The 18,086-nt window shown below is 41.5% G+C and overlaps 1 protein-coding gene across 1 annotated transcript in view; it reads right to left on the bottom strand.

Annotated features, from left to right (window-relative positions):
* Positions 1 to 1,817: 1,817 nt before the first annotated feature.
* LOC143282501 (carboxylesterase NlhH-like) overlaps positions 1,818 to 18,086 on the bottom strand; it is a 21,712-nt gene continuing 5,443 nt past the window's right edge. Inside the window, exons 3-9 of the mRNA XM_076588163.1 lie at positions 17,742 to 17,846; positions 16,838 to 16,955; positions 15,163 to 15,226; positions 11,540 to 11,661; positions 8,090 to 8,178; positions 4,056 to 4,214; positions 1,818 to 2,281 (exon numbers count right to left, since the gene is read on the bottom strand). Coding sequence (XP_076444278.1) covers positions 1,862 to 2,281; positions 4,056 to 4,214; positions 8,090 to 8,178; positions 11,540 to 11,661; positions 15,163 to 15,226; positions 16,838 to 16,955; positions 17,742 to 17,846 — 1,077 coding nt within the window. The 3' untranslated portion in view covers positions 1,818 to 1,861. The remainder of the gene's footprint in view (positions 2,282 to 4,055; positions 4,215 to 8,089; positions 8,179 to 11,539; positions 11,662 to 15,162; positions 15,227 to 16,837; positions 16,956 to 17,741; positions 17,847 to 18,086) is intronic.

The following is an 18,086-nucleotide window of genomic DNA, read 5'->3' as shown; positions in this document are numbered from 1 at the left end:
GTGTGTCTGTACACAAGAGTGTGCGTGTGTTTTGTGCAAGCTGGAAAGATGCTGGGTGAAAGAAAGTACACACAGAAATGAAGCATCCAATGCTGATATTTATTGTATTTTGTAAAAATATTATATATAGAAATATATATATATATATATATATATATATATATTCACTTCACAAAGACGATAAACTAGAAGGGGAACTGTAAATCATTTGGCAATTATTGCAATACTATGACACATTCATAAGGGAGACCATCATGCATCATCTCTCTCTCTCTCATTCACACACACACACACACACACACACACACAGCGTAAATAACTCCCCATACACTGCCCTGTTCAACTGAAACAATTGATATAAAAACATAAGTGATTGGATATATTCATTCACCAACTAACAATAAGCATAATTATGGCATTTTTTTGTAGCTCAAATATATCAAGCATCACAGCGGGCAAAAAACAAAACAAAAACAAACACACATATGCACAAGCACACACATGCACTCACTGAGAGAGACGGTAAATAGCTACCCATATATCATACTGCTCGCATCATATCACGGAAATGACTGATCAAAATATGAATGATATAAATCAATGACTAACTTCAGAATGGAAATTTCAAAAAAACAAATGGCACATCTTGTACTTCTGCTGTATCAAAAATCATATAAAGAACACACACACACACACACACACACACACACACACACAGCATGTACTCATTTATTTAGTTTCCCGATTCACTGCCAATTTAATCAAAGCTGCTGCAGGAATGTGCTGGACAACAGCAACCGACTATGACTATCAGAACAGCAGAGGAGGCTATATATATTTCCCTTTTTTTTTTTTTTTTTTAAATTTTTCCAAAGTTATTTTGAAATAACAGAAGACTTGTTTACATGTTACCTGCACTTGTTTTCCTCACTACTAAGTATAATAACACACACACACACACAAACACACACACACACACACACACACATTATATATGTTTTGCTGATGACAAAAAAACTCTGGAAGTACTTTCAAAATAAGTCAGTAATATCCATTATTTGTTAAACCTTCATATCTCAGTACCTATCTAGTATCTATTGTCTGAAATAATTTTTTAAACAACTACATTAACCATGGAAAGATAATAATAATAATAAATTTGCCTCTGACAAAGACTTAAAAGTTTAAAGCAGCGTAAAACATACCTGTTGTGGAAATATGTATTGCTTTTGCCTCTGAACAGAGATTTAAAGCTTACAGCAGCATCAAAAACAAAGGTACACTTCAGCTAAAAATGATTTAAAACTGTTCTGCGAACAACGTCAACAAGAATTTCATTTACAAATTTCATACGCACTGTTTTGAAAGCCCAAATTAACTAGTGTTTTTTTGTTTTTTGTTGTTGTTTTTTTTTGTGTTTTTAAATTCATACACACTGTTTTGAAAGCCTAAATGAACTAGCAGTTTTTTGTTGTTGTTGTTGTTGTTGTTTTCCCCTTTCTTTCAATGAATTTTACCTCAGAAATTTTTCAGCAACCAGTTTTCTTTTACAACCGTACCACCCCCTTTACCCCGCCCCCTCCAAAGACAGCCATATATATATATATATGTCTTTTTGTGATTCCAAACTACAAATTTTCCTTGACAAACGTGCCCAACTTTGTTGCTGTTGTTGTTTTTTCTTTTCTTTCAATGAAATTTACCTCAAAAATTTTTCTCCCCCCACAACCCCCCTAACCCCACCCCCTCCAAAGACAGCCATTTATATATATATATATATATATATATATATATCTATATCTATTATATATCTATCTATATATAATATATATATATATATATCTCTCTTTGTGATTCCAAACTACAAATTTTCCTTGACAAACGTGCCCAACTTGCCCAGTGCCTGGAGGCACCTGTCAAACACCAGAGCGGGGTTAACGACAAAGAAGCCGTGCGACATCCCCGGGTAGAAATCCACCTCCGTCTCCACCCCAGCTCTCCTCAGGCGCTCCGCATACAGCAAGCCCTCATCTCTCAGGATGTCAATGTTGGCCATGACGAAGTAAGCAGGGGGCACGTTGGACACATCCTCGGCCATCAGCGGAGCGAAGTAGGGGTCCAGAATCCTGGACCTGACCTGAGCGGCCAGCGTCTCGTTGCCGGGGTCTGGCCTGACCGGCTGAAAGCCAGGCACTCGTGGGGCCCACGCCGGGAGGTTCTCCACACTCAGGTAGGACGCATAGCGCCCGTCCTTTAGAACAGCTGCGGAGTGGCGGTTTGCCTGGACCATGATGATGATGGTAATTATAATGTTAATAATAATAGTTAGTATTGTTATTAAGATAAATTGGACTGTCAATCTGAGGGTCCCGGGTTCGAATCACGGTGACGGCGCCTGGTGGGTAAAGGGTGGAGATTTTTACAATCTCCCAGGTCAACATATGTGCAGACCTGCTAGTGTCTGAACCCCCTTCGTGTGTATATGCAAGCGGAAGATCAAATACGCATGTTAAAGATCCTGTAATCCATGTCAGCGTTCGGTGGGTTATAGAAACAAGAACATATCCAGCATGCACACCCCCGAAAACGGAGTATGGCTGCCTACATGGTGGGGTAAAAACGGTCATACACGTAAAAGCCCACTCGTGTGCATACGAGTGAATGAAGAAGGAGTTATTAAGATAATAATAGTAATGTAGATAATAACAACAACGATAATAAAATAAAAATGAAAATAATAATTATAACAACTGCAACAATAATAATAATAATAATGAAATAATGACGGTTATTATTGTTGTAGTTGTTATAATTATTATCATTTTCATTATTATTTTATTATCATTGTTGTTATCTACATTACTATTATTATTTTCATTATGGCAATAATTATAATAATCATAACATTGGTATCATTTTTATACTACAATTACTAGTAATACTACACTGCGACTACTACTTCTACTACCAATACTTCTTCTTCTTCTGCGTTCACTCGTATGCACACGAGTGGGCTTTTACGTGTATGACCGTTTTTAACCCGCCATGTAGGCAGCCATACTCCGTTTTCGGGGGTGTGCATGCTGGGTATGTTCTTGTTTCCATAACCCACCGAACGCTGACATGGATTACAGGATCTTTAACGTGCGTATTTGATCTTCTGCTTGCATATACACACGAAGGGGGTTCAGGCACTAGCAGGTCTGCACATATGTTGACCTGGGAGATCGTAAAAATCTCCACCCTTTACCCACCAGGTGCCGTCACCGTGATTCGAACCCGGGACCCTCAGATTGACAGTCCAACGCTTTAACCACTCGGCTATTGCGCCCGTCCTACCAATACAATTAACGGAAAAAGAATCAAAATGATAATTAGAACAATAATAATGATTATAATATTGGCATTAATCTTTCATACGACTACTGCTAACAAATAATGTCATCTATACTGAAATAGCACTTGCAGTGTTGAGAAATCTTCCTTTGTTTGGGAATTTTGACCTTATAAGACACTTGTCTTGTAATGCCAGAAGGAGCAAGGTGCAGAATAAAAAATCTCTGCAAACTCATTCAAATTCATGTGTTTATATAAGCCAGCGTGGCTCATGCAAGCAAGCAAAACAAGCAGCAGTTACAACAGCAGCAACTGCAACGCAAACACCAGAGCACTCCAGAAAACTGTTGTGGCTGCTTTACAGAACTGCACATACACAAACAAACACACCTATCCAACTATTCACACACACACACACACATAACACACACACACACACACACACACACACACAAAGTATACACACATGCATACGTTCTGACATACATATATACATGCCTGCCCCCTTCTCCATTCTCACACACACACATACTATACACATGATACACACATACAAACATTCTCACACACATGCTCACACACACACACACACACACACACACACACACACACACACGCACTCACATACACTACACACACGCACAAACACACACACACTCACATACACTACACACACACACAACACACACACATTCAAACACACAGACACACACACATGCCTTGAACTCGTCGAGGTGCTGGCGAAGCTCTGGGTAACCCATGTAGGCTAGCCACATTTTGGTCATGAGGTGCTTGGTCAGTGGGCCGCCGGAACTGCTGAAATTGGTGTAGGAGGGGGTGTTCAGGTCCACCATCTGCAGAACTGGGTAGATCAACACCTGTGAACAACACATCATCTGCAGAACTGGGTACATCAACACCTGTGGACAACACAACATCTGCAGAACCAGTTAGATCAACACCTGTGGACAACACAACATCTGCAGAACCAGTTAGATCAACACCTGTGGACATCACCTGCAGAACTGGGTACATCAACACCTGTGGACAATACAACATCTGCAGAACCAGTTAGATCAACATCTGTGAACAACACATCATCTGCAGAACTGGGTACATCAACACCTGTGGACAACACAACATCTGCAGAACCAGTTAGATCAACACCTGTGAACAACACATCATCTGCAGAACTGGGTACATCAACACCTGTGAACAACACATCATCTGCAGAACTGGGTACATCAACACCTGTGAACAACACAACATCTGCAGAACTGGGTACATCAACACCTGTGAACAACACATCATCTGCAGAACTGGGTACATCAACACCTGTGGACAACACAACATCTGCAGAACCGGGCAGATCAACACCTGTGAACAACACATCATCTGCAGAACTGGGTATGTCAACACCTGTGAACAACACATCATCTGCAGAACTGGGTACATCAACACCTGTGGACAACATCTGCAGAACCGGTTAGATCAACACCTGTGAACAACACATCATCTGCAGAACTGGGTATGTCAACACCTGTGAACAACACATAATCTGCAGAACTGGGTACATCAACACCTGTGGACAACACAACATCTGCAGAACCGGTTAGATCAACACCTGTGGACATCACCTGCAGAACTGGGTACATCAACTGACGGGCGCAATAGCCGAATGGTTAAAGCATTGGACTTTCAATCTGAGGGTCCCAGTTTCGAATCACGATGACGGCGCCTGGTGGGTAAATGGTGGAGATTTTTACGATCTCCCAGGCCAACATATGTGCAGACCTGCTAGTGCCTGAACCCCCTTCGTGTGTATATGCAAGCAGAAGATCAAATACGCACGTTAAAGATCCTGTAATCCATGTCAGCGTTCGGTGGGTTATGGAAACAAGAACATACCCAGCATGCACACCCCTGAAAACGGAGTATGGCTGCCTACATGGTGGGGTAAAAACGGTCATACACGTAAAAGCCCACTCGTGTGCATACGAGTGAACGCAGAAGAAGGTACACCAACACCTGTGGATACAACATCTGCAGAACTGGGTAGATCAACACCTGTGGTCAGAACAACACACAATCTTGTTGTGTGTCAAAGTTGGGTAAAAACAAAAACAAAATAAAAACAACTCCAATTCTTTTTCCATTGAGCCGAGTGAGATGAACACATGTAATAACAATAATAATGATATTATTTATATAGCTCTGAATCTTGTGCAGAGACAAATCTAAGCGCTTTCACACCAGTCATTCACACACATGCATAACTCTAAAACTGAAGAAACTGATGACCAGGAAGAGGCAGGGGAGGGAGGCTATCTTGTGAAGAGGTGGGTTTTAATGCCAGACTTGAAAGAGCTGAGTGCGGAGACCTGACAAAGCGAAAGAGGAAGTTCATTCCAAATGCAAGGTCCAGAGACATGAAGTAAATATAATGGATAAATAAATGAAGGAAAGAATAAACCAGTGAATGAATAAATGAAGACTGAGCGAATAAATGAATGACTAATGATCCAATGAAAAAAAATCCATGAATCCATGAATGAATAAAAGCATGAATAAATGAGTGAATGAATGATTAAAATAAAAGAATGAATGAATGAAAGAAGGAGTGAATATATAAATGAGTGAACAAAAAAACAAAAAAAAAGAAAAGAAGAAGAAATAAAAGAATCAATGACTGAACAAATGAATAAATATCCTGAAAAATTAAAACAGATACATCAATGATCAATACACAGATGAATAAACATCCTTCAACAGCAACCACAAACTTTAACTCTCTCCATACGAATGGCGAAAGAGACGACGTTAACAGCGTTTCATCCCAATTACCATCATCAAAATATTGCAAGCGGAACGCTCTTATACTGAAGAGGTGAATGTTGACAAAGAATACCACAGTTCTGACGACGGAAGCTAAAGGTTGGGTCATTCAGACACCCACTGGACATCCGAGGGGTCTGTGTAGAGGAGAAGAGAGGACTGGCCGTACTGAGTGAGTTAACACAAACTGACCAGCACACACATTCAGGTGAATGGCTTGCACCTACTTCCCAAACATCCACGAACGACTCTGTCAGCACACCTGTTGTACCACCAGAGATCATCACAGCTATCAAGAAGCACAGATGTATGTTAAACCTGCTTGCTTTTCAATGTAAGTAAAATGTACATGAACTGAAAGACACTGGAGACAAAAAAAAAAAAAAAAAAAAGAAAAAAGAAAAAAAAGAGAGGCAAGGCCTTCAAGACTCACTTAAAAAAAAAAAAAAAAAAAATCCAAGCTTTTTATGTATTGAGTATAATTTCAAAATGTACTGTTTAAGATGAGAAAGATCAGTTTAAAGCAAATTAAGTCTCCTAGCATTAATTACAGAGTAATTTCCCTTTTTTTACTATCTGCACCAAAATATTTGCAAAATAAATAAAACTTTCATGCTTAGCAAAAGAAGTTCCTGTTTGAACAAAAAATGATAATAACGACTGCTCTTGTTGTTGGGTCAGAATATCAGATCAAAGTGCCAAGTTTAGAGAATAAAAAAAATATAAACATAACAGTAAATGCAGTTTGCATGTAATTAGGCTTCATTTAAAAAAAAAAAAATTGTGCCCATCCCAGAGGTGCAATATTGTTTTAAACGAGATGACTGGAAAGAACTGAATTTTTTCTATTTTTATGCCTAATTTGGTGTCAACTGACAAAGTATTTGCAGAGAAAATGTCAATGTTAAAGTTTACCACGGACACACAGACAAAGACACACACACACACACACACACACACACACAGACAACCGAACACTGGGTTAAATCATAGACTCACTTTGTTTACACAAGTGAGTCAAAAATGACAACAAAAAAAAGACAAAAAAAAAAAAAGACTGGTGCACATTGAGCACATCAACACATACTTTACACATGGCTGTTGTTTCTATCTCTAAAAAATGTTCATTGCACTGAATTATTTGAATTATACAAGGGTTACCTTTTTACCCTTTTCCCTTCCTTGACTGAGACTGCTTTATAAGCTGCATAGCCCTAACATGCAGACACGTATTAATACACTGATTAATACAAGAACGCCATAAATCTGAAATTTCCATTAAAAAAACAAAAAACCAGGCTAATAATAATAATGTTAAAACTGAAGTCCTTCAGGTTCATAATTCAAACAGAACTTTTTTTTCCTATTGCTAGGAAAAAAAATTGTAAGTACATGCTTGTACTAGTTTCATCATTTTTTGTTGTTGTTGGTGTTGTTGTTTGTTTGGTAGGGCCAGGATTCCTATTTTTTCTTTTTTTAGTTTTTAGTTTCTGTCTATTCTGCTGTTGTTGTTTTTTATATTCGCCCTTTTTTGTTTATACTGTATGTGTAAATGTAACATAACTGTATGTGTAAATGTAGCATAATTGTAATGTTCTGATGCTTTCATGCCGCGCCAGGGTACACGCATCTTATGTTCCTTATAGTGCCTTGTCTTGCTATGTATGAGAAAATAAATGAATAAATGAATGAATGAATAAATAAATGAATAAATGAATAATTAATTTTTTTTTAAAAAGATTAAATAAAGTGGAAATAAACAAACAAAAAACAAACAAACAAAACAAAACAAAATAAAACAAAATAAAAAGAATGAATAAAAGACTATCAACTTGAAGAACAGAGACAGAACACACACACACACACACACACACACACACACACACAAGCCACAAAAAAACTGGTAAAACCTTCACACCTGAAACTGAAGTGGTGGCAGTCGAGCCATGTCTTTCTGGGACAGTCGAAGAGCCACTGCAGCAGCCAGGTTACCTCCGGCACTATCCCCTAGGAACCGCACACACACACACACACACACACACACAGTGGATTCAATCATTTCGCCCTTCCACAGGTTGGGAAGGTAACAAAAAAATGTGTAACAATCATTAACTAAAAGGAGGAGTTTGTATCATACTCCGGATGGGCGCAATAGCCGAGTGGTTAAAGCGTTGGACTGTCAATCTGAGGGTCCCGGGTTCGAATCACGGTGATGGTGCCTGGTGGGTAAAGGGTGGAGATTTTTCCGATCTCCCACGTCAACATATGTGCAGACCTGCAAGTGCCTGAACCCCCTTCGTGTGTATATGCAAGCAGAATATCGAATACACACGTTAAAGATCCTGTAATCCATGTCAGCGTTCGGTAGGTTATGAAAACAAGAACATACCCTGCATGCACCCCCCCGAAAACGGAGTATGGCTGCCTACATGGCAGGGTAAAAACGGTCATACACGTAAAAGCCCACTCGTGTGCATACGAGTGAACGTGGGAGTTGCAGCCCACGAACGAAGAAGAAGAAGAAGAAGTATCATACTCCATGTTTGTTGCTACATATACTTACCACGTCAAACTGATGCAAACTAGGCCTATCGGTTTGCTCTGCTTGGCCAAATTTCGCGCAGTAAAAAAACACAACATACAAACTTGGCACAGTATTTATGGTAGTCAGTCTTGTCGGACTAAGACGATCGCAACAGTGGAGGAGTTACAACAAACATGTGTAGCAATCAGTATCTTAAAATAATGACACAACTGACAGTAAGCATGGGTAGTCAGTCTTGTCAGCGTTGGGTTACGCTGCTGGTCAGGCATCTGCTTGGCAGATGTGGTGTAGCGTATATGGATTTGACCGAACGCAGTGACGCCTCCTTGAGCTACTGATACTGACACTGTCTGACTAAGACCATCACAACTGCGGGGGAGGTATAATGATGGAGTCATGTATAGCAATCAATATCTGAAATAAACGCCTGAGTTTTTAGTTTCAGTTTCAGTAGCTCAAGGAGGCGTCACTGCGTTCGGACAAATCCATATACGCTACACCACATCTGCCAAGCAGATGCCTGACCAGCAGCGTAACCCAACGCGCTTAGTCAGGCCTTAAAAAAATAAAAATAAAAGGGTGAATAAATAATAGATAAATACATTTAAAAAAAAAAAAAGAAAGAAAAGAACTACTACTAATAATAATAATATGTATAAGGCGCAAAAACTTGATGAAGTCAACTATAATAAAAAAATTAAAAATAAAAAAAGTAAAAAAAGAAAAAGAAAAAAAACACACCTGAGAGTGTGCATGGTGGTCCATGCACCAACACAGAACATGCACCAACACAGAACATCATGCACCAACACCACGCACCAACACAGAACAACAGAACACAATGCACCAACACCACGCACCAACACAGAACAACAGAACACAATGCACCAACACCACGCACCAACACAGAACAACAGAACACAATGCACCAACACCACGCACCAACACAGAACAACAGAACACAATGCACCAACACCACGCACCAACACAGAACAACAGAACACAATGCACCAACACCACGCACCAACACAGAACAACAGAACACAATGCACCAACACCACGCACCAACACAGAACAACAGAACACAATGCACCAACACCATGCACCAACACAGAACACCATGCACCAACACCACGCACCAACACAGAACAACAGAACACAATGCACCAACACCATGCACCAACACAGAACAACAGAACACAATGCACCAACACCATGCACCAACACAGAACAACAGAACACAATGCACCAACACCATGCACCAACACCACGCACCAACACAGAACAACAGAACACAATGCACCAACACCATGCACCAACACAGAACACCATGCACCAACACCATGCACCAATACAGAACACCATGCACCAACACCATGCACCAACACAGAACACCATGCAGAACAGCACGTACCAACACCATGCACCAACACAGAACAGCACGTACCAACACCATGCACCGACACAGAACAGCACGTACCAACACCATGCACCAACACAGAACAGCACGTACCAACACCATGCACCAACACAGAACAGCATGTACCAACACCATGCACCGACACAGAACACCATGCACCAACACAGAACAGCACGTACCAACACCATGTACCGACACAGAACACCATGCACCAACACCATGCACCAACACAGAACACCATGCACCAACACCATGCACCAACACAGAACACCATGCATCAACACAGAACAGCATGTACCAACACCATGCACCAACACAGAACAGCACGTACCAACACCATGTACCGACACAGAACATCATGCACCAACACCATGCACCAACACAGAACACCATGCACCAACACAGAACAGCACGTACCAACACCATGCACCGACACAGAACAGCACGTACCAACACCATGCACCAACACAGAACAGCATGTACCAACACCATGCACCGACACAGAACACCATGCACCAACACAGAACAGCACGTACCAACACCATGCACCGACACAGAACACCATGCACCAACACCATGCACCAACACAGAACACCATGCACCAGCACAGAACACCATGCACCAACACAGAACAGCACGTACCAACACCATGCACCAACACAGAACAGCACGTACCAACACCATGCACCAACACAGAACAGCACGTACCAACACCATGCACCAACACAGAACAGCATGTACCAACACCATGCACCAACATGGAACAGCATGTACCAATACCATGCACCAACACAGAACAGCACGTACCAACGCCATGTACCGACACAGAACACCATGCACCAACACCATGCACCAACACAGAACACCATGCACCGACACAGAACACCATGCATCAACACAGAACAGCACGTACCAACACCATGCACCAACACAGAACAGCATGTACCAACACCATGCACCAACACGGAACAGCATGTACCAATACCATGCACCAACACAGAACAGCACGTACCAACGCCATGTACCGACACAGAACACCATGCACCAACACCATGCACCAACACAGAACACCATGCACCGACACAGAACACCATGCACCAACACAGAACAGCATGTACCAACACCATGCACCAACACAGAACACCATGCACCAACACAGAACAGCATGTACCAACACCATGCACCAACACAGAACACCATGCACCAACACCATGCACCGACACAGAACACCATGCACCGACACAGAACAGCACGTACCAACACCATGCACCAACACAGAACAGCACGTACCAACACCATGCACCAACACAGAACACCATGCACCGACACAGAACACCATGCACCAACACAGTACACCATGCACCAACACAGAACACCACGCACCAACACAGAACAGCACGTACCAGCCACAGCGATGCGGTCAGGGTCCAGGCCCAGAGTCTGTGCGTTCTTCAGCACGTGCACCACGACCTTCAGACAGTCCTCAAAAGGAGCTGGGTAGGGGTGTTCTGGGGCCTGACGATAGCTGACAGGACAGCCCACACACTTATCACTGCTTTGTTATCTATACAACACGCATACAGTTAGTTATCACTGCTTTGTTATCTATACAACACACATACAGTTATCACTGCTTTGTTATCTATACAACACACATACAGTTATCACTGCTTTGTTATCTATACAACACACATACAGTTATCACTGCTTTGTTATCTATACAACACACATACAGTTATCACTGCTTTGTTATCTATACAACACGCATACAGTTATCACTGCTTTGTTATCTATACAACACACATACAGTTATCACTGCTTTGTTATCAATGCAACACACATACAGTTATCACTGCTTTGTTATCTATACAACACACATACGGTTATCACTGCTTTGTTATCTATACAACACACATACAGTTATCACTGCTTTGTTATCTATACAACACACATACAGTTATCACTGCTTTGCTATCTATACAACACGCATACAGTTATCACTGCTTTGTTATCTATACAACACGCATACAGTTATCACTGCTTTGCTATCTATACAACACACATACAGTTATCACTGTTTTGTTATCAATGCAACACACATACAGTTATCACTGCTTTGTTATCTATACAACACACATACAGTTATCACTGCTTTGTTATCTATACAACACGCATACAGTTATCACTGCTTTGTTATCTATACAACACACATACAGTTATCACTGCTTTGTTATCTATACAACACACATACAGTTATCACTGCTTTGTTATCTATACAACACGCATACAGTTATCACTGCTTTGTTATCTATACAACACACATACAGTTATCACTGCTTTTTTACTGCTTTGTTATCTATACAACACACATACGGTTATCACTGCCCTGTTATCTATACAACATGCATACGGTTACCACTGCCTTGCTATGTATACAACACATCCTGCTACGCATATACTGTAAACCACCCAGTAATCGCCCAGTATCTAATTAATCCCTAACCCCCACACTCCACCCCCCCCACCCCCCAAACCCCCACCCTTTTTTTTCAATCAAATATGGGCATTGTGTAAAACACTTACAAACTGCCCACCTCCTATTAATAATAATGATAATAATAATAATAATTGTATTTATATAGCGCTGAATCTTGTGCAAAGACAAATCAAAGCGCTTTCGCACCAGTCATTCACACGCATGCATAACTCTAAAACTGTAGAAACTAAAGACAAGGAAGAGGCAGGCAAAGGAGGCTATTTTGGGAAGAGGTGGGTTTTAAGGCCAGACTTGAAAGAGCTGAGTGTGGAGACTTGACGAAATGAAAGAGGAAGTTCATTCCAATTGCAAGGTCCAGAGATAAAGAAAGAACAGTGGCTAACAGTCGGGTGTTTGAATCTGGGTGTGTGTAAACGGAGTGGATCCGAAGCCGATCGGTAAAGAAGGTGGTGAAGACAATAACCAATAACTGATGGTGATGAAGTTTGCAACCTGTGACTGTGTTACAAAACAATGCACATTTATATCTAGAAATATAGACCAGAACATGTCTGCATGAGATGTTGATGATGTGCCATTGAAAAAAACAAACAAAAAAAACTGAGAGTATGCGTTACTTATTTATTTGTTTTTGATAAAGTTTCTCAAGGGGCGCCTTGATCAAAGGGAAGCAACCACAAGAGAGTGAAAGGTGGTGCTTTGAAGCGAAGTTACTCCCCATTAAATGTGGGAAGTCCGTGTCACAAATGGATACTATTATACCAATGTATTTCAGTGTGTGTGTGTGCATGTGTGTGTGTGTGTGTGTGTGTGTGTGTGTTTATTTAATAGATAACTTGAGGCTTGATGATGAAAAAAAAAAAAAAAATAAAAAGCACACAAAAAAGCAGTTGTTGCTTATTCAATTAACCATCCAGAAATAAAATTTTGATTTGAACTGACTTGACAAGATTGTGTGCGCACACACGCGCACGTGCGTTTATGTAAGTTTGTGCTTGCCTATGTGTGCGTATGTGTTGAGGGTAGCTGTTAGATACACATGTATGTTAAAATATATGTATGCTTTTGTGTATGTGTGTGTGCGTGTGTTTGTGTGTGTGTGTGTGTGTGTGTGTGTGTGTGTGTGTGTGTGTGTGTGTGTGTGTGTGTGTGTGTGTGTGTGTGTGTGTGTGTGTGTAGTCACATTTTGGTGTGTGTATGTAACATTGATGTAATGTGTTCTGTTAACAAAAGTGTTTTTGTAAAGCACCTACAGCAGATTTCTGGATAGTGTGCTATATAAGTATCCATTATTATTATTATTATTAAGATTCTTTTATATATATATATAATATATATATATTATGATTAGTAACTCTATCAGTACCATGATTCAGCCTAAGCTATTGGGAAACAGTCTTACGCATCATGTATATGTGTGTGGTGGGGGATGAGTGTCTGTGTGTGTGTGTGTGTGTGTGTGTGTGTGTGTGTGTGTGCATATGTTTGATAACTAATTAACCCTTTGAATGCCAAGCCTATTTTGTGCTCAGTAACAAGTGTTTGCCAAGAGATGTCTTGGCCACAGAGGATAATAATAGGATATAAAAATTATAAAATGCTGTAACACTCAAACTACTAAAATAAAGTAATTTTTACCTATACCTTTCAGAAAGGAACATGAGCACACTATCCAATTATGGCAATTTCACAGGAATTTAATGATTCTGCAATAGGAAAATTCCTACAATGAGGTGGACAGAATTTTCCGTCCTGGGGCACTTTTTTGCACACCAAAGGGGGTGAAATTTCCACCCAGGGGCACTTTTTTGCACACCAAAGGGGGTGAAATTTCCACCCAGGGGCACTTTTTTTGCACACCAAAGGGGGTGAAATTTCCACCCAGGGGCACCCTTTTGCACACCAAAGGGGGTGAAATTTCTGCCATGGGGCACTCTTTTGCAAACCAAAGAGGGTGAAATTCCCACTCAGGGGCACTTTTTTGCACGCCAAAGGGGGTGAAATTGCCACCCAGGGGCACTCTTTTGCATATCAAAGGGGGTGAAAGGGGGTGTGTTTTTTCTAGATTCATGCACCATTGTCTCTTGTCATCACTGTCATAGGGATCTCACACACTCATTCTCTATCTCTCTCTCTCCTTCCGTACTCATGTTTCCATCTGGCCATTCTCTTTATTGACATCTGTTTTCTTCTCTCTCTCTCTCTCTCTCTCTCTCTCTACTCAAACTGGCCTATCTGTCTGCCTCTGTCCCTATCTCTCACTCTCCCTCCCTCTCTCTCAAACTGGCCTATCTGTCTGCCTCTGTCCTTATCTCTCTCTCTCTCTCTCTCTCAAACTGGCCTAATTATCTGCATCTGTCCCTCCCTCTCCATGTCTCTGTCTCTCTCTCTCTAACTTGCTTAACTGGCTTCTCTCTCACTCTCTCTCATTTCTATCTCTGTGTGTCTAACTGGCTATCTATCTGCATCTCTCTCTCTCACTCTCTCTCTCTCTCTGAGAATTCAAAAAAAAAAAAAAAGAACACATACTCGATGGAAATGACGACGACGTTGTACTCCGCCGCCATGCGGTGACAGGTGTTTGCATACATGTCTGCAATAACCATCAAGAAGCACCTTGGTGAGACACAGTCCACGACAGCATCCACATCTAGCTGCTGATAAGAGGAGACTGAGGAGACATGCAGCTCAGGGCGCCTTGGGTGCTACAGTTTGTTAGGCAATGCATCAGGAGAACTTCTCAACAACCCACCAATCTACAACATTCCCACAGATTCATGTTTTAAAATGAAGTAGGGCAAATTGATGACATTCTTCTTCAACAAACCTTCCTGATGCAACAACCTTTTTTTTTTTTTTTTTTTTTTACTTTCACATGCTCTAATTTCTTTCTTTCTTTTTTTTTCCAATTTTTTATTTTATTTTTTTTTTTTTATTCAGACAAAAGTTTACAGATACAGAATTCATATATTTTGTGCATTAGAAAGTACAGGGTAAGCACATAATTAAGTTCCAAGTACTGACAAGCCCACAACAGCAAAACAATACATGTTCAAAGGCATAATTTCAAGGTAGCATTGTACAGCTTAATCTTGTATTAAACATTCATAAGATAAAGTGCCCATTTTTTCCACAAAACTCGTTATGTTCCATGGTTATGTCAAAGGCATACTGGTCTACTTCTTATGCCTGTCTGAGGTCTTTTTTTTTTTGAGCATTTGTAGTGTTGGTTTTACTTTGTTAATGCTCTAATTTCAGTTCCAGTTTCACAGAGGTATCAAAAGCAAGTAGACTGATCCATTTACACTGCACCATATCGGATTGGGGGGGTCGGGAGGGTGGGGGGGGGTAAGTAGATGGTTAATCTTCACATAAATCCTTCTTCTTCTTCTTCTGTGTTCACTCGTATGCACACGAGTGGGCTTTTACGTGTATGACCGTTTTTACCCCGCCATGTAGGCAGCCATACTCCGTTTTCGGGGGTATGCATGCTGGGTATGTTCTTGTTTCCATAACCCACCGAACGCTGACATGGATTACAGGATCTTTAACGTGCGTATTTGATCTTCTGCTTGCATATACACACGAAGGGGGTTCAGGCACTAGCAGGTCTGCACATATGTTGACCTGGGAGATCGTAAAAATCTCCACCCTTTACCCACCAGGCGCCGTCACCGTGATTCAAACCCGGGACCCTCAGATTGACAGTCCAACGCTTCAAAAACTCTGCTATTGCGCCCGTCACATAAATCCAGTACGGTCATGAGGCCTTCAGATCTTACCCTTGATTTGTTTGAACATTAACATGGAAAAAAGAAAAAAGTGCAGCCACACATGCACGCACAATGACACCAGTGTGCAAGTGTCAGACATTAATTTTCAACCTGCGATAGCCATGTGTTGGGTTAAACCTCATCAGCTATGGTAACGCCATTGCACAAAGCACACGCACACACACACACACACACACACAGCTGACTTGCATCTGTCTCACACACACACACACACACACACATGCACACACTCTCACATACACACGCGTGCGCGCGCAAACACACACATGGACACACGCACACACACAAACACACACGCGCGCACCTGCACACAAAGCTGACTAGCTTGCATCTTGCCACCCCCCCCTCCTCTTCCCCCCCCCCCCCTCCCCCCCCCACACACACACACACAGTGTACGGTGACTTCTGACCTGCCGGTATTATGGTCCATCCTCCGCCGTGCATGAAGATGATGGCCGGCGCCAGGTCTGGGGCTGGCTGGGGCCGGAACACCTGCACCCCGACTCCATCCAGCTCTGTACGACTCACCTGCCATTGGATCATCGTCATCATCATCATCTTGACCATCATTGTCATTATCAGCGTCATCATCATCATGATCACCATTGTGCTAATTACTACTCACTACCATTGTGCTACACACTACCATTGTTCTACACACTACCATTGTGCTACTTACTACATACTACCATTGCGCTACACACTACCATTGTGCTACACACTACCATTGTGCTAATTACTACACACTACCATTGTGCTGATTGCTACACACTACCATTGTGCTAATTAATACGCACCACCATTGTGCTAATTACTACGCACCACCATTGTGCTAATTACAACACACTAAATTGTGCTAATACTACACACTACCAGTGGTGTTAATACTACACACAACCATTGTGCTAATTACTACGCACTACCATTGTGCTAATTACTGCACAGTACCATTGTGGTAATACTACGCACTATCATTGTGCTATGCAACATTGTCCGTGTCTGTCTCAGTCGGTCAGTTTTAGTGCAGCAAAAAGCTACCAAAATCAAATGACTTGTCTGGTGTAAACGTACATTACCTAGACTAAATATTTCACCTGTCTTTCATGACAACACACACACACACACACACACACACACACACACATGAATGCTCATGCTCATAGAAAACACAAAACACATCTACACACACACACACACACACACACACACACACACACACACAACACGTCTGAAATCACTCAATGTGAAAGGATGTAAAATTAAAGAAAGAACACACAGACAGAGACACAGACACAGACACACACACACACTGACCTTCATGGAAGGACTATTGAGGTCTTTGGAGACAAAGGGGTAAGAGATGATGGACCTCAGGGCCTTCAGGTAGTCTTGGCCCCTCACCCACGACACCGGATGAGCCTGAAATTACTGTTTCAGTTTCAGTTTCTCAAGAAGGTGACACTGCATTCAGCCAAATCCAATAAACCCTTCACCACATCTGCAAGACAGATGCCTGACCAGCAGCATAACCCAACACACTGCTCACACCTTGAGTGCATGAAGGAATGAATGGAGTCTCCCGTCAGACCGACGGACGAGTAGGCAGGCAGGCTTATCTGTCAGTGTGTGTCCTCATATGGGAGGAGAGGCCGATTCTGG

The sequence above is a fragment of the Babylonia areolata genome, chromosome 5, assembly GCF_041734735.1.
Source record: "Babylonia areolata isolate BAREFJ2019XMU chromosome 5, ASM4173473v1, whole genome shotgun sequence".
Taxonomy (NCBI): Eukaryota; Metazoa; Mollusca; class Gastropoda; order Neogastropoda; family Buccinidae; genus Babylonia; species Babylonia areolata.
The sequence above is the reverse complement of the archived record's forward strand: the minus strand, read 5'-3'. Positions and strand labels throughout refer to the sequence as shown.